The following is a 22,856-nucleotide window of genomic DNA, read 5'->3' as shown; positions in this document are numbered from 1 at the left end:
TTGGCAAATGGACACCTTTTGGCTACCTACACTCCTTGGCCTGTTTGGTACTCTCTTATGCTATTGTAGGATCTGCTTGGAGATAACATTAACCCAAACAGCGAGAGATTGTGTAAACACAGGCTAGTCATTTTGTAACAGTCTTTTTTTTTTTCCATTCTGTTTAATGTTTCATCTCATTGCCTTGGCTCTTAGACAATAGAAATTCAGCAAGTAGATAAAATTAAAGATGAAAACGGCTGGGAGGAAACCTTGATTTGACTACATTCCTTCAATGAAACAGTGTAACGAGGTACATACTATCCCCTCAGACTATCCTTTTACGGATTTTCCAGTCCAGCAAGTGTTTGCAAGATCTGAGAAACAACAAATCAAATTTTGTGGCCTCAGCTGCAACCGAGACCCTCCAGCCCATGGGTACCCAACTGAGTACAGACGTGTCTTCTGTAGCGGAGACTTATCATAGATTCATTTTCATATCGTCCTAGTGATCCATGCAGTTAACTACTGATGTATCTGTATCTATATAGCCAGTATAACTGCCCTTCAGCGTAACACACCAGCTTCACAGGCATGCGGCGCGGCAGCAGCTGGTTATATTACACTGAACGATCCGTCACACCTAGCTTTTTCACATCTATCTGCAACGTTCTTTAAAACTAGAAGATGCCCCTACTCTGCTTGGTGATAACAAATTTCACTCTACAATAGTTCAGGGAAAATACAAATTTTTGAACACATCAATCCTGTTTCGGATTGTTTAGCCACAGCTAAGGCTGTAATGTTCATACAAATTCGGATTTTACGATGGCCAATATCGAGCAACGGATGCCACATAAAATCTTTTATGAAATGTATTTGTTGAAGATGTTAACCATAAAATAAACTTGAAGTGGTCTGATCAATGCAATGTAATACCCCAGTCCTTGGTACAGAAGATTCCAGTTAATTGCACAATTGATTACTGCACACTTCTGTTAATTGCACGGAATCCTAAACTAGTGCGGTTCAGCGGATAACTTTGCTTTGTTGCACCACCCGGATAATTGCACAAAATATGCTGGCAAATGGGGTGTGCAATTAAATGGCTTCTACTGTATCAAGCAGTTTCACACTCGTGTTATTTGGAAAGATAAAAATGTTATAGCACAATAAATAACAACATGACAATTTTTGAACTTCGGTGAGTCTATCTGAATAATTTCTAAGACTTTTTCAATTTGCTTGCATCGGTAAACCATTAATATCATGACATAATGTTATATACTTAGGTCCAGGAAAAATGGTTCCTATTCCCTGACCTACCTAGAAAAATCTGACGACCCTGGCTTTTTTTGGTGGACAGTGTAGTCTGAATTTTTATTCAGTCTGCATCCTATGGAAGGAAGCGTTTGTCCTATGTAATAATATCTAACGTTAATAAAGATAAATGTATCCACAGTTTTGTAATATTAAAATAAAGCCTGAAGTTTGATATTGAAAATGACAAAATATACGTGTCTTAATGCATTTCATTATTAATTAAGATAATTCCTACTAACCAACCATAATTTTTGTATGACTGAAACAGGAAACAACATTTCCAGGGCATTACTGCCCGTGTGCAAGTGCCGTCTAGCGGTCTAAAAGCAAATTGCAGGAGAACAGAGCGAAGTTCAAAATAACGACTCTATCACCTGGTTTATGGCATTTCCGATATCTCTTGATGATCCTCTGATCCAGCCGATAGATCCGTGCCCAGAAGCGCCGTTTTTAAGGATAAAGTCTTCATTTTTTCATATTCCCCGCGGCTGAGCGGAAATGACGTATTTCCCATCAGTCCGTGCGCGGGCGGCGTCCATCTTGTTAGTGTCTGTGCGACAACATTTCACAGTTCTCTGAGAAAGTCGGAACAAATTGTCTGTTCGCAGCGCCTTTTCCCCGATTCTAGCCCCCAAATCTGGTGTTAGCGACTGTTACGGCCCGGGGGAGCTAGTGCTGGGACTGTAGTAGCTGTTACAAGGCAATATGAGCGCGCCGAGGGAGAAGAAGAAAGGGGGAGGGCTGATCAGTCGACTGGCCAAAGAGAAGAAAACGGAGAAGAACCAAAACTACATCACCGAAGAAGAACTACTGCAGAAGGACAACATCTCGCCTGAAGACGTCCCTGAAACTCCCCAAAGTCACAGAAAGTAAGGCCGGAGTTTTTCTCCGTTTAGCGCGCGTAGTTACGGGTTTGTGATCGGCGTACAGATACATGATGTAGTTCCGCTTGTCGCTGCCATGGTAGACTGTGAAGCAGGAATGTTGTGGCAAGTGTCCGTCTCACAGGTTGGCCCTGTCGTCTTGAGACGGCAGAAAGTAAAAGTTTTCCGGCGCCTTGGCCATGAACCCCAGAGCGAGCTGTTTTCTTGAGCAGAAGGCCGACCCAAGATTTTATGCGTGTCTCGTTTAAACATATTATTCTGCGTAGCTACCGGCACAGAACAAGACACTAGGTAAACAGGTGTCAGATATAGAAACGGTTGCTGTTTATTAGTTATCACTCCAAAACCGTTAGATTATTCTTCTTTTCTTTCTTTTTGAATTTCTGGAGCGATCCACTGATCATCTTGCTTGAGACTTGAGGTACAACGCAAATCTCCTTTATTTAGTTTGATCCACTTGGCTGGTTCTTAATGAAAACTACAAGTCATGATAGCTGCGTGACCTGTAGGACTTTGCCCCTGTTTGAATTTACCCAATGTCCATAGGAAGCCACACCTGTTTATTTCCTTGGTTTTCGGACAGTTTGTAGATCAATTTTTAGAGCAAAATGTTGATGGAAAATGAGGAAAGGTAGAAAATACTGTCTGAAATGTTTGATGACTGTTTCCAAAATCATATCCAGTTTCTTGAGTAACTGTTGTCTTCTTGAGTAACTGTGTATCATATTACATGATTGTGTAACCTTCATCAACATATCACGTAGCTTTCGCTTCATTGATGGAAATAATTTGGTTCAATGTAAATTTATCATTTACAAATGTATAATTTGCACATATATATATCTGTCTTCAAAAGTATGTCACAAATCATGATTCATAGGTCGTTTCAATTGCAAACTTAAACAAGTTGTCAAAACCTCCCATCACCCAGTACATGAGAAACGTGGAAACAAATAAATCCACAGTAACCAACCTGATGAAGCCATTCAGAAAGACAACATGTCGGAAGCCATGGTCCAAATTAGTACCAATTGTGTTGCTATTGTTGTGTCAGTTAATCCCCTGTTTCCATGACAATGGAGCAGATTAGTAGGAAAGTAACCATGACAACTTCATCTACACCTGTCTGTGTTGTGGTTGGCTTCAGGCCATATATACCATATACATATACATACAGCTGCATTTGGCACAAACAAGACTATCATAATTATTATCAAGGAAATAAGGAAAGGAAAATGTCAAAGATTGCAAGAATAATTCTATTCAAAATGTTTTGTTATGATCTTTGAAGGGTCACCAAAATAGCTCTGAGACTTGCTAGTCAGTCATCCATATAAGGACCCCTTTTTGCCTTTATACTTAAAGCTCTAATTTGCTGTATAGTAATAAGGTACTAATTAAGCAGCTATTTCTGCAAGTGGGTAGATAATAAGAGAGAAGGCCCAAATAAGGAATTGACAAGCTACAATTAGCCAATCCAAGTCAATTTTGGAGATAAAAAGAAACCAAAATATGTAAGAATACAAGGCTGAACATGGCAACCTGTAATGTCAAATTTGCAGATATTTTTCTGAATGAATAGATCACAGATAGAAATAGACAATTGCAGGATAAAGAGTTTTGGTTCCTATGATGAACCACAATGAAAAAAATAAACACCCTACTAAATCTTGTGTCATAGAACTAGTAGTAGTAGTGCAGGAACAAAATGGTTTTGGCATTTGTAGAAATTTATGTTGAAAAAATACATTTTATTTTGTTCAGTGCTTCACATAAAAACTCTGCACCGCAGACAGACCTGAGTTAGCTTACCGTATGAGTTATAGTAATAGATGTGACTTATGTGGCATAAACTGCCATTCTTATAAACAGTTGTTTAGTTGTAGCTGATACAGTAGGGCTGCTGTGATGTAGAGTTTTTACCACGTTAAATATTGCCTGTCAGAGGCCATAAACATGTACGTTGTATACTCACTGTATAGACCTAGCTTGTAGCCTTACTAGTACTAGTAGCTTCAAAGGGAAAAGTTGAACACGTCAGGGTTTGGACTATCATCATTGTTGCCACTTGCAAAAATTCTGGCAAATTGTAAATGCAGAAACCTTCGCGGTAGTTTATGTTCGCAGTTTTCCTCAAAACCGTCGCAAAAATTGTTCTTCAGTCTTCTGCTGGTGCTGTCTACGGCACCCCCTTCTCGCTACATGTTGTACCTACAATACATTGACACCATATTACTGCAAATGAAGAAGCTTTCGCGATGGTTTAATGTTCATGGTTTTTGCGGTGACCACTTTGGTGCGAACTTAAAACCACCGCGAACATTTTTTCATGGCAGTAAGAGACTACAGTGAATGGCACAAAGAGTCCTTTTCCCCACTACCGCAAAATTAAATCCCAGCAAACTTAAATGCATTTACTAGTACAGTATATAGCATGGAGGTTAAATGAATAAACTAGAATGAAATGTTTGATGTACTGAAGGCAAAGTACTCACAAGGCACAGTACTGAAAATGCATTCATGTTTGCAGAATGGCGCTACCACGAACTCAAAACTACACTCTGTTTCCCTGCTACCGCGAAATTAAATCCCGGTAAACATAAATGCATTATACATTGCACAGTATACAGCCATGGACACGTAAGTTGTTCATTTCCTGACTATGTATTGTATCATTTTGGTACAGGCGACACTAAGCCTTCGGGGAAGAACCCCAATCAACTTCCATTTGGTGGTAACCGCCAACAAATCACATCTGATCACCAGTAAGGCCAAAACAATTCAATTGGCTGTTTTTTTTCAGAGTCTTTGAAAAATTTTGATATCGAAGATTAACATCAACACAAATCCAAGTCTTGGTACAATTCCACTTAGTGAATTTGGTCAGATTCAGTTTTTTCCCAGTTCTGCGTGCAAACAGTTGCTTCCTAAATTTTTATATGATTGTCAGAGTACTGCAGAAATTGATTATTCTGACCTGAACATCCCCAGATGACACCCCAATGTCCCACATGGGGCCTCCCTGGGAATGTTGTTTGGGTTTCCGTGGTAACCATTTAATCGTCACGACAACATCTGGTCCTAAGACACTGATCATTAGCACAGACCTGTCTGCCACGGAGGGGAGATTCACTAACTATCCCGGGTGCAGACAGGGGTGTTTGTGTGTGAAAAAGAAGGGAAAAGCAGTACAGCTCTGTGAGAACTTAGTCACCATCCCGTTTATGTTCTGTTGCCCCTCTCACGAGGGTTAGACTTGGTTACACATAGATGATGTGTTATTGGCAGCTTGACAGGTACCTCAGTTCTGTGGTTCAACACTGTGTAGGTGAAGGTCTTCTTTTCCCTTACAGGGCTCGAAATTCTTTTTTCTGCATACCTGCACTAGTACTGGTGCGGGTAACATTGAAAATTACCTGCACCAGACAAACTTTACCAGGTCCTGCACCACTTTGAATTTAGGAAGTGTGGATCATACTAAGATTGTTTAGGAACCATTATCTTATACTACCAAGAAACAGTCAATGCAGCTAGTAATAACAATCCATATATACCTACATCATATAGCATTATTGTATAAACCCAAGTACTTGGACCAGTGCAGGTAGACACCAGAAATACCTGCACAGCTCCAATTTTACCTGCACTAACCTGCATATGCAGGTGGTATTTCGAGCCCTGTACTGTGTAGTTTGAAGAAGTGAAGGTCCCCTGTTCCCTTATGAAATGGTGAAATGATATGCAGTGGAAGCAAAGGTTAGGAGTTGATGTTGATTTGTTATTAGGGCTGTGTACCTAAACAAATTTCAGGTACAGGTACAGGTACACGGGTTTAGGTACAGGTCCGGACCTGAACCTGTACCTAAAAAAGTTTAACCAAGTATATATGAGTTAAACATGTAGCTAACTGTCTTTTCTAGTGATAAATTGTCATCTTTGTATGGGGAATTGCATATTTGAACCTCAAAACAATTTATTTGCAAGTTTTCTTAAGTTTCAACTGCAAGATTATCACCATTGTCATTGGTGATTTGGGGTGTCCAGCAGTCTTAAATAGTAGTGTTTAATAGTGATTTAGTTTGTTTAGGTACAGGTACAGGTACACAGATGTTTAGGTCCGGACCTGTACCTAAACAATTTTTTAGGTACGGTACAGGTACGGGTATTTAGGTACACAGCCCTATTTGTTATGATGAAAGGGTATGTTGGGCACACTCTAGCCTATAAAGTAATGAATATAGACAATTGCATTTCATGTTAACATGTACATTTGCTATTGTACAATGTAGGTGGATAAGATATATTCTGCCAATCAAACTTTCAAAGACATCAACAAGACGACTTGATCTATCGAAATGTCTTTTCCTTGAAATCTTGAAAAACAGCTAAGGACGAAGTTGTATCAATGTGGAATGCCGGTAAAGAAAACAATATGATTTTCGCGTGGCACAAACAGTACAGCAATCAATCAGGAAATCTCATGATCAGGATCCATGGAGTCCAGGGTGGACCCAGCTCCCACATGTTGTAGGGGGATTGCATTTGTCATAAAGCCGAGGGTAGCATAAAGCCATCGGTCCCCTGTATGAGGGAGCTTTAGTTGTTAAGGTGGGGTCACACATACGTATATATTCAAGTCCGTTTGAGATGCGTATAACGCTCTTAGTCTCTACCAGGCCGCGGGAAAAATAGTACAAATTGGACAAATATAGATACATAACATACCAGATAAGTTAGCTGACCAAGAAGTATGGTTAGTAACAGGACTTGTTACCTGTTTACGTTTGTCCAATTTCTATTATTTTTCCAACGATCTGTGGAGCCTGAAGGAGGCAAATACTCCCATGCGCGCCTCATAGGGACTTAATTATATACGCAGGTGTGACCCCACCTTTAGATGTTAAGCGCCAAACCTCTGTGCATAAGAACACACTTATCAAGAAGAGTAGAGCAAGTTACTAGTAGGGATGACCCAATGTGCCTGGCATTGATAATAACTACCTTTACCATTTTCCTAAACTTGAGTTGCACAAATGGTGAGGAAATGAACACCTGTCGTAAACATTTATGGACTAGTCCCCGCCGTGACAGCCTGTTAGTAGATAATTACACAAGACAGCTCATCAGTGAAGCCGTTCGTCTGTCGGTAATGCCGCGTGCCGTTGCCATGGTAACGACCAACACATGGCTAACGGAGGCTGATTGCATCCTCCCGTCCGCGTGTGCGGCCTTATTCAGCGTACAGTCAGCAGCTGGGAGGTCAAGGTCAAAAGAATAAAAAATAATTTGAGGCAATTGTTCTGATGTGTCAGTGTGAAAGTATTAAGAAATTATTTGATGAAAAGATTATTTTGATGTTTCACTGTCAGAGGAATAATGTTTAGATTATTCTTGCTTAGATGGAAACAGTTGTTCTGTCTGATGTGATGTTTCAAGGTCAAAGAAATAAAGAATGTTTGATGGAATAATTCTCATGTTTAATGGTCAAATGATAAAAAAAGTTCCAATTCTATTGATGAAATTGTTTTTGCGACACTGAAAAGCAGTGATGAATTTTTTGCTGTAAAAGTTGTTCTAATGTCAAGGTAAAAGGAAAAAATAATGTTCTCATGTTTCATGGCCAAAGAATTATTTGGTGGAAACAGCTGTTCTGATGTTTCAAGGTCAAATTTTCAATGGTGTTAGGAATGATTGTGGTATTTCACAGCCAAAGGAATAGAAGAATGTTTGAACTACAGTTCTAGCTGATCCACCCCTAATTTGAATGGTTTAGAATTACATTGTTTGGTACCTGCTTTGTCAGTCAACCCATATGCTTTGTTTGTCTTTGAAACGCTCTGATGTATGTTAGTTTAAACATGAGGCAGCTTTTCACAAATGTATCAAGGAAGGACTGTCTGCCCATTGTTTACCGGTATTTACCCATTGTTAACATGTGTTAACCCTGTTGCTTACCCTGTGTTTACCCATTGTTTACCTGTTGTTTACCTGCTGTTTACCTGTGTTTACCTGTTGTTTACCTGTCTTTACCCGTTGTTTACCTGTTGTTTACCTGTGTTTACCCGTTGTTTACCTGTTGTTGCAGCCTACCTGTGTGAGCCTGAAGTGAACATTGTTTACCTGATGTTTACCTGTTGTTTACCTGTTGTTTACCTGTTGTTGCAGCCTACCTGTGTGAGCCTGAAGTGAACATTGTTTACCTGATGTTTACCTGTTGTTTACCCGTTGTTTACCTGTTGTTTACCTGTTGTTTACCCGTTGTTTACCTGTTGTTTACCTGTTGTTTACCTGTTGTTTACCTGTTGTTTACCCGTTGTTTACCTGTTGTTTACCTGTTGTTGCAGACTACCTGTGTTTACCCATTGTTTACCTGTTGTCTACCTGTTGTTGCAGACTACCTGTGTTTACCCATTGTTTACCCATTGTTTACCTGTTGTTTACCTGTTGTTGCAGACTACCTGTGTTTACCCATTGTTTACCTGTTGTTTACCCATTGTTTACATGTTGTTTATCTGTTGTTGCAGACTACCTGTGTGAGCCGGAAGCGAATGTGTTCCAGATCGACTTCACCAGGTTCAAGATCAGAGACATGGACTCTGGCACGGTTCTGTTCGAGATAGCAAAACCCCCTCCCTCAGGTAAGTAAACAAACAAATAAACAAACAAAAGCCCTCCCTCGGGTTAATAAACAAACAAACAAACAAACAATACCCCCTCCTTTAAGTCTGTACCCACTTGCTAAAATGTTCATCAGGCTACAAAAATGAGTTTCCTGCCGTAACTAAGATTTTAGCAAAATGTCAAGATGATAACACAGGGCTGTGAGGAAAACCTAAGCTATATCCACTCCCTAAAACTGTGTGTACCAAGGTACAGACTTTTCCTCGGACTCTGTTTTCATGTGGCTCTTACTGTTTAGCTGAATCTTTGTAAATCTGAGTACCAATGAAGGGTATGACTTTACCAATGCCCATCGTCTGTGTAATTTCTGCATAGGATTTCGAATCGATCATCATCAACATTTTTCTACATTTTCACTTTTACTCTACAGAAGATGATGAACCTGACGCGGAGGCGGAGGACATTGACCCCAATGCCGGCCGGTTCGTCAGATACCAGTTCACACCACAGTTCCTCAAGCTCAGAACAGTGGGCGCAACGTAAGTACCCCCCCTAGTCTCACACCACAGTTCCCTGGTCTCACACCACAGTTCCTCAAGCTCAGAACAGTTGGCGCAACGTAAGTACCTCCTCCCCTGGTCTCACACCACAGTTCCTCAAGCTCAGAATAGTGCGCACCAAACTTAAGTATCCCACAGCACAGTTCCTTGGTCTCACACCACAGTTCTTCAAGCTTAGAACAATCGGTGCACGTAAGTACATCTCACACCATAGTTCCTGAAGCTCAGAATGGCCTCTTCAATGTAAGAGCCAGTTCACCTCAAAAGTTTTGTCACAGCTTTCAGGAGGATGCGTTTTTTTTGGTGTATGGCAAAAGCTTTTAACTTTCTTAACTGTTGCGTGAAATTTAGGGTGGGCTTTATTTATGTATTGATTTGTTTATTTCTACAGGGTTGAGTTCACAGTGGGCGACAAACCGGTGAGCCAGTTCCGGATGATCGAGCGGCACTACTTCAGGGAACGACTTCTCAAGAGTTTCGACTTCAACTTCGGCTTCTGCATCCCCAACAGCAAGAACACGTGTGAGCACATATACGAGTTTCCCGAGCTGGCCCCCGATCAGAGTAAGTAATGTGTTTAACACGTGTGAGCACATATAGGACATGTGTGAGACATATACAACACATGTGAGCACATATACAACACGTGTGAGCACATATACGACACATGTGAGCACATATACAACACGTGTGAGCACATATACAACATGTGTGAACACATATACGAGTTCCCAGAGCTGGCCCCCGATCAGAGTAAGTCCTACATGTTAGACACGTGTGTGAGCACATATACAACATGTGTGAGCACATATACGACACATGTGAGCACATATACAGCACGTGTGAGCACATATACGAGTTCCCAGAGCTGGCCCCCGATCAGAGTAAGTCTGTGTTTAACATGTGTGTGAGCACATATACGACACGTTTGTGAGCACATATACAACACATGTGAGCACATATACGACACGTGTGAGCACATATACGACACGTGTGAGCACATATACGACACGTGTGAGCACATATACGACACGTGTGAGCACATAGACAACACGTGTGAGCACATATACGACACGTGAGCACATAGACAACACGTGTGAGCACATATACGACACGTGTGAGCACATATACGACACGTGAGCACATATACGACACGTGAGCACATATACGACACATGTGAGCACATATACAACACGTGTGAGCACATATACGACACGTGTGAGCACATATACGACACATGTGAGCACATATACGACACGTGAGCACATATACGACACATGTGAGCACATATACGACACGTGTTAGCACACATACGACACATGTGAGCACATATATGACACGTGTGAGCACATATACGACACATGTGAGCACATATACGACACATGTGAGCACATATACGACACGTGTTAGCACACATACGACACATGTGAGCACATATATGACACGTGTGAGCACATATACGACACATGTGAGCACATATACGACACGTGTTAGCACAGATACGACACGTGTGAGACATATACGACACATGTGAGCACATATACGACACATGTGAGCACATATACGACACGTGTTAGCACATATACGAGTTCCTAGAGCTGGCCCCCGATCAGAGTAAGTAATGTGTTTAACACACGTGTGAGCACATATAGAACACGTGTGAGCACATATACGACACATGTGAGCACATATACAACCCGTGTGAGCACATATACGAGTTCCCCGAGCTGGCCCCCGATCAGAGTAAGTAATGTGTTTAACACACATGTGAGCACATATACGACACATGTGAGCACATATACAACACGTGTGAGCACATATACAACATGTGTGAACACATATACGAGTTCCCAGAGCTGGCCCCCGATCAGAGTAAGTCCTACATGTTAAACACGTGTGTGAGCACATATACGACACGTTTGTGAACACATATACAACACGGGTGAGCACATATACGACACGTGTGAGCACATACACGACACATGTGAGCACATATACAACACGTGTGAGCACATATACAACATGTGTGAACACATATACGAGTTCCCAGAGCTGGCCCCCGATCAGAGTAAGTCCTACATGTTAAACACGTGTGTGAGCACATATACGACACGTGTGAGCACATACACGACACATGTGAGCACATACACGACACATGTGAGCACATACATGTTACACTTGAGGTGTGTTTAAGTGGGTTTAAGTCTGTTATTTATATTTTTGTTTGTGATCTGCAGCTCAGGATATAATTTACCACCCCTACAAGACAAAATATGTCAGTTTTTACCTCAAAGGCAGCAGTCTTTCTGTTGGACCTTTGTATGTTACACTGGAGGATAGCATTTATTGCTTAAGAGGGTTAAGTTTTCCATCTCTGATTCTGTTTTTCCCTTTCAATTCAGGATATGATTGGCCATCCCTACAAGACAAAATATGTCAGTTTTTACCTCAAACTCAAAGGCAGCAGTCTTTCTGTTGGACCTTTGTTTGTTACACTGGAGGATAGCATTTATTGCTTAAGAGGGTTAAGTTTTCCATCTCTGATTCTGTTTTTCCCCTTCAATTCAGGATATGATTGGCCATCCCTATGAGACCAAATCCGTCAGGTTTTACTTCGAAGGCAGCAATCTTTATGTAGGACTTGTTTTTGCTACACTGGATGGCAGCATTTCTGCAGTATGTTTAAGAGGGTTAAGTTTTCCATCTCTGATTCTGTTTTTCCCCTGCAGTTCTGGATATGATTGGCCATCCCTACGAGACCAAATCTGTCAGTCTTTACTTCGAAGGCAGCAATCTTTTTGTAGGACTTGTTTTTGTTACACTGGATGGCAGCATTTCTGCAGTATGTTTAAGAGGGTAAAGTTTTCCATCTCTGACTATGTTATTTCTCTGTTTTCCCCTGCAGTTCAGGAGATGATCGACCATCCCTACGAGACGAAATCAGATAGCTTCTACTTCGTGGACAACAATCTCATCATGCACAACAAGGCCGACTACGCGTACAACGGGGGCATCATGCAGCAGTGAACTCTGGGATACCTCCAGGGAATCATGGGATACTTCAGGGCAGCAGATTAGGTCTAGCTTTGGCCAGTAACCTTTGAACTCCAGCGACCCCTGCCCTCCAAAGAAAAACACCCTGACCCTACCCTAGATTGAAATGGTTTGGCCTGCATCAGTGCTGACACAAGCTGTAGCCGAGAATCGTCCATTTTAGATACGGGGGTGGCAAGTGCAGTGGAGCCTTCGGTGGTTACTGGTCTTGTGTAGTGTTTGTTGATGAACTGGCATTGAATAAATTTTCTCCCCCTTCAAGCGACTGCGAGGTGGGCCGCCCCACCTTGTGCAGCCCTACAGCCATAACAAATAACTAAACATACAAACATCTACATGGAAAAGTAACGTTTGCCTTGTGTGAGCCTCAGCATGGCTTAATCCCTGACAAGCACCCCTCAGATAGAATGAAAAGTACCACTTTACTCTGTGTTAATGTTTAGAGAAAGTCTAAGTTAGACCATTTTTTTTATATGAACTGTTTGCTTCAAGTGTGTGACTTATTCTGGTGACCCTCAGCAGCCATCTTGGAGATCTCTTTAGAGGTCAAAGTGTAAAGGGTCAAGTTCAACAACATTTGCAATCAGGTTAAAAACAAAAAGCTTTCTTTTGTGTATTGTCATATTTGGTCAGGTCAGGTGAAGGTCACCAAAATGGCTGCCATAGGGTAGACAAATGACCTCTACAGTGTGGAGAATCAGAAACAGAGTTATCAAGGTCACTGTAAGATTACTCTGAGAGGGCCTCATACCAATATTTGAGGTCAAAACCTTGGTCATTGTTTCAACTGTGGATGCAGTCAAGTCCATTTCTCCACACAGGGGTGCAAAGATTGCAAAAAATCTCACTACAGACTACTTACAAATAGCATTGTCATTCCTCCTGTCTCTGCACCATTCTGCCCCCCCCTCCTTTATCAAAGTGTAACAGTCCAATGTTCTTTTCCAGTCCTGAATTGCAGAATTCTGGTGCAATAGTCTAAATTGTGACCCCCGTTGCACATTGGGATACTCTAGTTTTCTGTAAAAAAAAAAGGCCTGTTTGTATTGCAACACTTTGACAAGGGGATGTCTGGAGTGTAGTGTACAGTTTTGCTCAGAAGTAGTTAATCAGAGACATTGTATAAGACTAACTTACAATTTATCCACATAAACAATGATTTTAGCTTCCACATTTTCACCCTGGCAAAAACAAATGAACTGATCATTGTCTATCCTGCAGCCATTTGCTTGTGTTCACTATGTCTTTTTTTTTTTTTTTTCACGGCAGAAATTCTTGTGGATATGATGAAATGTGAGACTTCCTCGCCCAAACCAATGTGGAATAAGTGGGTGTCTTGTACTACTGTAATGATACAGATTTCTGCAAGGGGGCGCACTTGTTCATAATGTGTAAGATTGTACATTGACTCATTCAACACACTAGCTATAAATAATACTATAATTGAGTGTGAGAGAAACGTAGGCACGCGGAGGTTCTAGATTTGTATGGTGTTGTTGTGTTTGGAGTGTAGTTGTGCTGCAACTTTAGCTTGTTCTGTCCATAATTCATTTGTATTTAGGAACGCTGTACACCGACAATATTGTCTCCACTTTAATTAATTCTGTGCTTGGACAAATATACGTTATTTGAGAACAAAGTTCTGACTAAGATGTTGTTTCTTTCCACCTTAGTATAAGCTCACATCTTTTTATTCGCTCCAACAACTTTATTTACTCTCCTGGTTAGCTCCTTCAGCATTTTTAGCAGATTTCCAAGGTTGCCCAGGTAACAAAACATAAAGTGAAAAATGTGAAAAAATTATACACTATCAACATAATGGAAACTGAGACGTACAATGAAATTAATGAACTGATACATACACATAGTATTAATACATTTTGTAATGACATATTGAATGTTATACAATTCACAAAACAAAATGTCAGACCAAAAACATATCAATGAAATCAAGTCCTTAATTCATTTATTTCGTAAAACATCAAGGCAAAACTTCACTGTACAAACTTCTCAGACTGATTTTTATTATCCAATCCAACAGGTAAATATTAGACATTTATCAAGAGGATATTTACTGCATGCATGCAATGTACAAACTTTCCCGTTTTTGTTGATTTTCAAGTTCACCATCATCGTCTTGAATCAGGGCAGCAATAAAATTAAATCAATGTGGCCATACAAAAATGGAACTGCAAGAATCATCATGGATGTTTGAGTGAGGGAAAGTTTGGGTGATTGAGTGAATTAGAGCGAGAGAAATTTGGGGAGACAACTTGCAGAGGTGGTATCACCTGTTTTGTCTCCCCACCATTGGGAAGTACAATAAATAAATAAATGAAAGAGAGAAAGAGCAAATGGTCCAAACGCACAGCAAGTGTTCAATCCCTGTTTCTTCATTCTTTGTGACACAAGTCTGAATGTGCCCCTAGATGGTTTAATATCAGGGCTCCCATACTCTACCCTATTGCCAAGTTGGTTATAATACAATCTTTATTGACACGACAAAAGTACAGCGACTTTCGTAAGGTCTACATGTACATGTATAACACTACTTACAGTACAACTAAACACACATATATGGATATCTATAGGTATGGATGCATTAACATAAAGGGTCTAGCATGTCATTTACACTATTGGTTCTAAGGTATAAACAATCGTGGATATATTTACCTACTTCTACACAGTGAGGATTATCGCCTCCCAGAATGTAGTTAAATTTATCTATCGAACAGAGAGTAGCAAAGTCTGAAAGCGGAAAGTAATGTGAACAGCTCTGTGCGTTTATCGTTATATCGAGAACAATCCATAACAAAGTGACGTTCGTCTTCGATCTCATTTGGGCAGAATGGACAAAACCTCTGGTCACGGGGAATTTATATGTGACTGGAGAAAAGCGGATCAGGCAAAAAGAACTCTGCAACAGACCGGAGTCAGCTTACAGATGTGCCCCCTGTGTCAGAGACTGTCATTCTCGTATAGGACTGTTTTGCCACAGTCGGCGCTGTGATATCAATTAGGATTTTACCATGGTCAATATTGACCGAAGGAGGTTATATACACTATATAACGTTACTTCTAACAATTACAAGCAATGTCTGCTGCAGAATTTTTTGCCACAAACATGAAGTGCTGCCTAGAGATGATGTACATGAACAGTTACTATATATACAGTGTTACCATATCTATAGGGATTCTCTTTAGTACAAATAAGTCTTCTCATAGGGCTGGGTATCGGTACAGCGTACTGGTACAAAATCGTTTTTTCTTATTGGACCGGTCCAGAAAAAACGGACCTGAAAAAATTAGGCAAACCGGATGTTGGACCGATTAGAAAATCAACATATTATTTTATCAGGCATTCAAACGTTTTGGCGCTTACAGGTGGAAGAAAATATGAAGAGTGAAGTAGAGTAGAGTTTATAGTCATTTCGACCAAGTTTTACAGCCAATCGTACAGGTGCAGTTAGTGTTGTAGGATTTAATAACGCCATTTTAATTCTAACACTGTCTCCACAAAACAGATTTCTTTGTAGTGAAATGGACCATTGGTATGAGTCATACTGAATTAGGTCCAGGTTCAGGTCCGGACCTGGACCTGATCCTTTGGACCTGAACCGGACCTGGATCTGAATTTTCTGTACCGGTGCCCACCCCTATCTTCTCATAGTTCCAGCACTGTAGGATGTTGTCATAATGTCCTAGGTTAATGCCTTCCCAAGAGGAATGTTACAAATGCTCCTCAACAAATGACAAATACAAAATACAGGACCTTCAACTTTGACCTTAGCCCACAATGCCCCGTCACTAGATGCGCACTCGAAACTGTGAGGTGGTTTATTATCAGACATCGGCATGGAACACAAGCAGTTCTTACACTTCCATACCCCCTTTGTTCCATATACATACAGAGTTTCTCTTTAGCTTGACTAAATGTCAGGCGACATCTGATTTTAGAGCTGGGTACTCACACTGCTCATACATGTATGTTCTCACTTGTTTGACTTCTCATGTGTTTGGGTAAGGCTCTCTTTCGAGCTGTCCTATACCTGCACTGCTCACACATGTAGGGCTTCTCTCCAGTGTGTGTGTTGCTAGATGGCCTTTCAAGGTGGATTTTAGTGCAGCAGAATAGTCACACTGGTCACACTTGTAGGGTTTTTCTCCTGTATGAGTTCTCATATGTCTTGAAAGGCTACCCCTGAAAGCTGTCCTGTACCCACACTCCCCACACATGAAGGGTTTTTCTCCTGAGTGTTTTGCAAGATGTTCATTCAAATGACATTTCTGAGCAGCAGAATAATCACAGTGGTCACACTTGTAGGGCTTTTCACCGGTATGAGTTCTCATATGTAGGGATAAATTATCTCTTCGAGCCGTCCTGTACCCGCACTCCCCACACATGTAGGGCTTCTCACCTGTGTGTTTGGCTACATGTTGGTCCAAATTAGATTTCTGTGCAGCAGAATAATCACACTGGTCACACTTGTAAGGTTTCTCTCCAGTATGAGTTTTCATATGTCTGGATAGGTTACGCTTGTCTCCTGTCCGGTACCCACACTCACCACACATGTAGGGTTTCTCACCTGTGTGTTTGGTTAGATGCTTGTCCAAGGTAGACTTCACTGCAGCAGAATAATCACACTGGTTACACTTGTAGGGTTTTTTGCCTGTATGTGTTCTCATATGTTGGGTTAAGTTAGACTTGTGAGCTGTCCTGTGCCCACACTCGCCACACATGTAGGGTTTCTCACCGGTGTTCTTTGCTACATGTTGCTCCAAATGCGATTTCTGTGTAGCAGAATAGTCACACTGATCACACTTGTAGGGCTTTTCACCAGTATGAGTTCTCATGTGTCGAGATAAGTCAGACCTTTTACCTGTCTTGTACCCACACTCCCCACACATGTAGGGTTTATCATCAGGACGTGTTTTTGGCTGGTTATCCATACTGGTTTTGGTTCCCGTCGTCTTGTCTTCAACCTTGCTTGCTCTTTACCATAAAACTCTAGTAGGAGATCCATGGCAGAAGTTCTGGGTAACAGCAGTAGGAGATCCGTTTCCTGCCTCTGCCATGTCTGACCTAGATTATAGAGAAATAGAGTCCATAGTATTTCTTTTTCCTGATACAAAAATCCCAAACTTGCTACAATAACTGCCCTGCCTCCACTCCCATCGGATCGTAATGACGTTATAATCGGACCGACTTGTAAATTCTTTACTTCCTCCTCCCCCCCCCCCCCCCCCTTCATTTTCATTAAAAGGTACCACCTATTGATGTCCTGGAAATGTGTTGTCAATATTTACATGTTTTTTATTGAACTTTTCTCATTTTGATGATTTTATAGCTGCCATCTTAGAGGTTTTTTTTACAGAAATGACCCTCGAAAGACGTGACATGTAGTTTCGGCCCCCTCCCCAGTTTTCTCACACCGACAAGTCTTACACTCCGTCCTAAATCATGTGTCCCATACACCATAGAGATGACCTATAGCTACTCTGCTTCATGATAAGGCAGTCATTTGGCAGTCAACTGCAGGTCTTACCTGCTTCCAGTGTTGGTTTTTACCTTCACACAATCCCGCAAGAGTCCTCTTGGCTGTCCAAGGAGTGAAAGGTCAACTTATCAGGAGGTGAAAGGTCGTATTTACGCCTGATTACCCGATTTAGTGTCTGAGAAGGTCTGCCTACATTGTAAAAGTCGCAACCATATCTTGACCTTTCTGTTCTTATTTTGTGTGTGACCTTTATGTAATGCCTGTTGGAGCGACTGGAAAGATTTTGCCTAACCTGTATCTACCACATAAGAAAATGGAAGGGAGTTTGTTCCTTCATCAATTTACTTTTATTTTCTCTTGTCAAAAATTATCATATATTGACTTAACTGTGTTCTTACACATCAATTGTTTCTTATTATGCAATTCTTCATAAAGTTTAATACTTCGGGCATAGCATAATTATTAGTGTACAAATATATAGTGTACAGGTTAGTAAATATATGTAAGTAAAAAAATAAACATTACAGTATCTAAGTTTGCGGACAACTGTTAACTAAAGTACAACCTTTATTTTAGGATATATATACTATACAAGTACTTGGTGCGGCATTAGTATAAACGGTACCTGATACGGAATAGTGTGCAGAAAACTGGTGGATTCCAGTTTAAACATCTGACCATTTCCAAAACCATATCCATTTGCTTGAGTAACTACGTTTTTCTGTACTACTTAATCTTCTGTTCACAGACACAAAAGTACAAGACATTAAGAACAAGAAGATGTACAGATGCTGTACAGTGTTATCATATCTATATGGATTCTCTTTAGTACATATAAGTCTTCTCACAGTTCCAGCACCGCAGGAGGTTGTTCGTTATGTCCTAGGTTAATGCCTTCCCAAGAGGAATGTTACAAATGCTCCTCAACAAGTGACAAATACAAAATACAGGACCTTCAACTTTGACCTTAGCCCACAATGCACCATCCCTGTAGATGCGCACTCGAAACTGTGAGGTGGTTTATTATCAGACATCGGCGTGGAACACAAGCAGTTCTTACACTTCCATACCCCCATACAGAGTTTCTCTTTAGCTTGACTAAATGTCAGGCGACATCTGATTTTAGAGCTGGGTACTCACACTGCTCATACATGTATGTTCTCACTTGTTTGAGTTCTCATGTGTTTGGGTAAGGCTCTCTTTCGAGCTGTCCTATACCTGCACTGCCCACACATGTAGGGCTTCTCTCCAGTGTGTGTGTCGCTAGATGGCCTTTCAAGGTGGATTTTAGTGCAGCAGAATAGTCACACTGGTCACACTTGTAGGGTTTTTCTCCTGTATGAGTTCTCATATGTTTGGATAAGTCACCCTTTCGAGCAGCCCTGTGCCCGCACTCCCCACACATGTAGGGTTTGTCACCGGTGTGTTTTAACATATGTTGGTGCAAGGTGCCTCTTTGTGCAGCAGAATAGTCACACTGGTCACACTTGTAGGGTTTTTCACCGGTATGAGTTCTCATATGCTTTGAAAACCTACTGCTGTCTGCTGTCCTGTACCCACACTCCCCACAAATGTAGGGTTTTTCACCTGTGTGTTTTGTGCGATGCTGGTCCAAATGGTGTTTCTGTGCTGTAGAATAGTCACACTGGTCACACTTGTAGGGTTTTTCACCGGTATGAGTTCTCATATGCTTTGAAAAGCTACTGCTGTCTGCTGTCCTGTACCCACACTCCCCACACATGTAGCGTTTTTCTCCTGAGTGTTTTGCAAGATGAAGGTCCAAATGGGATTTAACTGCTGCAGAATAGTCACACTGGTCACACTTGTAGGGTTTTTCACCAGTGTGGGTTCTCATATGTCGGGATAAGTTAGACTTTTGAGCTGTCCTGTACCCACACTCTCCACACATGAAGGGTTTTTCTCCCGAGTGTTTTGCTAGATGGCTGTCCAAATTACATTTCTTCACAGCAGAAAAGTCACACTGGTCACACTTGAAGGGTTTTTCACGTCCTGTATGAGTTCTCATATGACTGGATAGGTAAAGTTTGTTAGTTGTCCTGAACCCACACTCGCCGCACATGTAGGGTTTCTCACCAGTATGTTTGGCTATATGTTGGTCCAAGGCAGATTTCCGTGCAGCAGAATAGTCACACTGGTCACACTTGTAGGGTTTGTCACCAGTATGAGTTCTCATATGTTCGGATAAGTAAGACTTCCAAGCTGTCCTGTACCCACAATCCCCACACATCAGGGCTCCAGACTAACTTTCTGGCCTAGGAGCACTGCGCTCCTAACCTCTAAAACTTAGGAGCACCAGCAAAAATCTAGGAGCACCACTATAAAAATTGGTTGTAGAAGCAAAAAATCTAATAATCATTGTTGATAACCTGGAATAGCATATTTCAATACAGTAATATAAAAGTGAGGTGAAAATAAAAGAAAAAACAATCTTGCTTTAAATATGGTGAAAGGCCTACATTGATGTGGTGGTTCTTGGGGATAGGAGGACAAATCACATAATTTTTTTGCTACAGACGGCTGCTTTATTCAGACTCGACTCTTGTACCTCCAGCCTTGTCAGGCATGACAGTCACTGTTGACGAACAAGTTTTAAATGCCGAAAAAATGAGTTAATCAAACTTGCAACATAAGGATTATCAAAATACTGGCACGGAACGATATAATGATGATCAAAATGAATTCAATACTGAAACCAAGTTACACAGACAAAAAAGTAATTATGCCTTCTTATTGTAAGAACAATAGAAAAATAACTGATTAATCCCAAATTACCATTTAAATTGAAAAAAAAAACACAAATAAGTATAAAAGTACAAGTGTGTGACAAAATGGGTGAAATTGAACTGAAAATAGAAATAGTGCAGGCCGCTCTCCAACACCAAGATTGTACCTCAATAATGTTTTCTTTCCACCCTACCATTTTTTTTATAAATGCCTACTTGTTCACTGTCACAGGGCTGCAACATTGTTGTCTAAAAAGTCATGTTACATAAGTTTTGTTACTGCCTACTGGACCTCCACTTACCGTGCTGTCATAGCATATCATACCATACCATACTATACCAAGGAGGTTATTTCCTATACATGAAATCTCCTTGGCCAAACCAATATATATATATATATCATGTATAGTCTCAAATTTCCCTATCTGTTTGGACAAAGGGAATGAATAAAGGTCCAGTAGAAATACATTTTTAAACCTCCTTGGTGCATGTAATTGAAGATAGACAGACACATGGCAGACCTTAATGAGGTGTGACCATCCCTGTCAGGGGAGGAAACTGACACCTGGCAGGGCCAGCCTTTCCCTGCAAAGATTCTACTTGGCTGGATGATAAATGATGATTAATTGTAATAGGTCGCACTGTGCGACTGTGGTTACAGATCTGGTCGCACCAGGGGAATTCTACTCGCATATGCGACCAACTTGGTCGCAGTCAGGAGCCCTGCACATGTAGGGCTTTTCACCGGTGTGTTTGACTGTGTGATGACTATCTAAGCTAGATTTCCGTGCCGCAGAATAGTCACACTGGTCACACTTGTAGGGTTTCTCGCCGGTATGCGTTCTCATGTGTTTGGATAACGCAGCCTTCCAAGTTGCCCTATACCCGCACTCCCCACACATGTAGGGTTTCTCACCAGTGTGTTTGGCTATATGTTTGTCCAAGGTAGATTTCAACGCAGCAGAATAGTCACACTGGTCACATTTGTAGGGTTTTTCACCTGTATGAGTTCTCATATGTTCGGATAACTGAGCTTTCCTAGCTGTCCTGTACCCACACTCTCCACACATGTAGGGTTTCTCTCCAGTGTGTTTGGCCAGATGGTTGACCAAAGTAGACTTCTGTGCAGCAGAATAGACACACTGGTCACACTTGTAGGGTTTGTCACCTGTGTGAGTTCTCATATGTCTGGATAACATAGACTTGCAAACTGTCCTGTACCCACACTTCCCACACATGTAGGGCTTCTCTCCAGTATGTGTTTCAGGCTGATTGTCCAGACTGGATTTGGTTCCTGCCGGCTTGTCTTCAAACTTGCTTGCATCTCTGCCCAATAAAACTTCAGTAGGAGACCCATCACTGACGTTTGGTGGAACAGCAGTAGGAGACCCATCACTGACGTTCGGTGGAACAGCAGTAGGAGACCCATCACTGGCGTTTGGTGGAACAGCAGTAGGAGACCCATCACTGACGTTTGGTGGAATAGCAGTAGGAGACCCATCACTAACGTTCGGTGGAACAGCAGTAGGAGACCCATCACTGACGTTTGGTGGAACAGCAGTAGGAGACCCATCACTGACGTTCGGTGGAACAGCAGTAGGAGACCCATCACTGACGTTCGGTGGAACAGCAGTAGGAGACCCATCACTGACGTTTGGTGGAACAGCAGTAGGAGACCCATTACCTGTTTCCATCATGTCTAACCTAATGATGAACCTAATGGACAAAAAGTTTTGAAAACATGAAACACTCCAATCCAGAATCGTCATGAGTATTTTTCTTACAATACCAAAAATGGGAAGCGGTTACATCTGTCCACCCTCCAATATCATACTAGTAATTACATCAGTAGTAACAAACCTGTACTTCATTATTATAAATGGGCTTTAATGAACACAGATGGGCTGTTCCAAAAATGTTTGAGAAGGGGGTGTGGGGAGGGGGGTGGGGTGGAAGAGGTCTCAATCCAGCTTCTGACCCATCCCCTGTCCGATCCAGATGTTTGAAACACCCACCCCCGGGTCCAATCCAATTTCATTCTTTTCACCCAACCCCCTGTCCAATCCAGATTAACCTGACCCAACCCCCCTATCCAATCCAGATTTCCCTGACCTGTCCAATCCAGATTTTCCTGACCCAACCCCCTTCCATTCCAGATTTCCCTGACCCAACCGCCTGTCCAATCCAGATTTT

The 22,856-nt window shown here is 41.4% G+C and overlaps 2 protein-coding genes across 2 annotated transcripts; one reads left to right on the top strand and one right to left on the bottom strand.

Annotated features, from left to right (window-relative positions):
- The first annotated feature begins 1,804 nt into the window (after positions 1-1,804).
- Positions 1,805-14,060, top strand: LOC118425874 (protein unc-119 homolog B-like). The gene is given in 6 exon segments (XM_035835007.1): positions 1,805-2,145; positions 2,147-2,171; positions 8,711-8,824; positions 9,238-9,346; positions 9,759-9,931; positions 12,273-14,060. Coding segments are annotated over 6 exon segments (681 nt in total). The 5' UTR covers positions 1,805-2,007; the 3' UTR covers positions 12,395-14,060.
- Positions 14,061-18,649: 4,589 nt separating this feature from the next.
- LOC118425397 (melanoma-associated antigen E1-like) lies at positions 18,650-22,357 on the bottom strand. Its single transcript, XM_035834206.1, has 3 exons — positions 21,875-22,357; positions 19,288-19,396; positions 18,650-18,657 (listed from the first exon to the last, which is right to left on the bottom strand). The coding sequence occupies exons 1-3, from the start codon at positions 22,355-22,357 to the stop codon at positions 18,650-18,652; spliced, it is 600 nt and encodes a 199-aa protein (XP_035690099.1).
- Between the last annotated feature and the right edge of the window lie 499 nt (positions 22,358-22,856).

Source organism: Branchiostoma floridae, chromosome 11, assembly GCF_000003815.2.
Source record: "Branchiostoma floridae strain S238N-H82 chromosome 11, Bfl_VNyyK, whole genome shotgun sequence".
NCBI classification, from domain to species: Eukaryota; Metazoa; Chordata; class Leptocardii; order Amphioxiformes; family Branchiostomatidae; genus Branchiostoma; species Branchiostoma floridae.
Note: the sequence above shows the minus strand (reverse complement) of the source record. Positions and strands in the feature narration are given on the sequence as shown.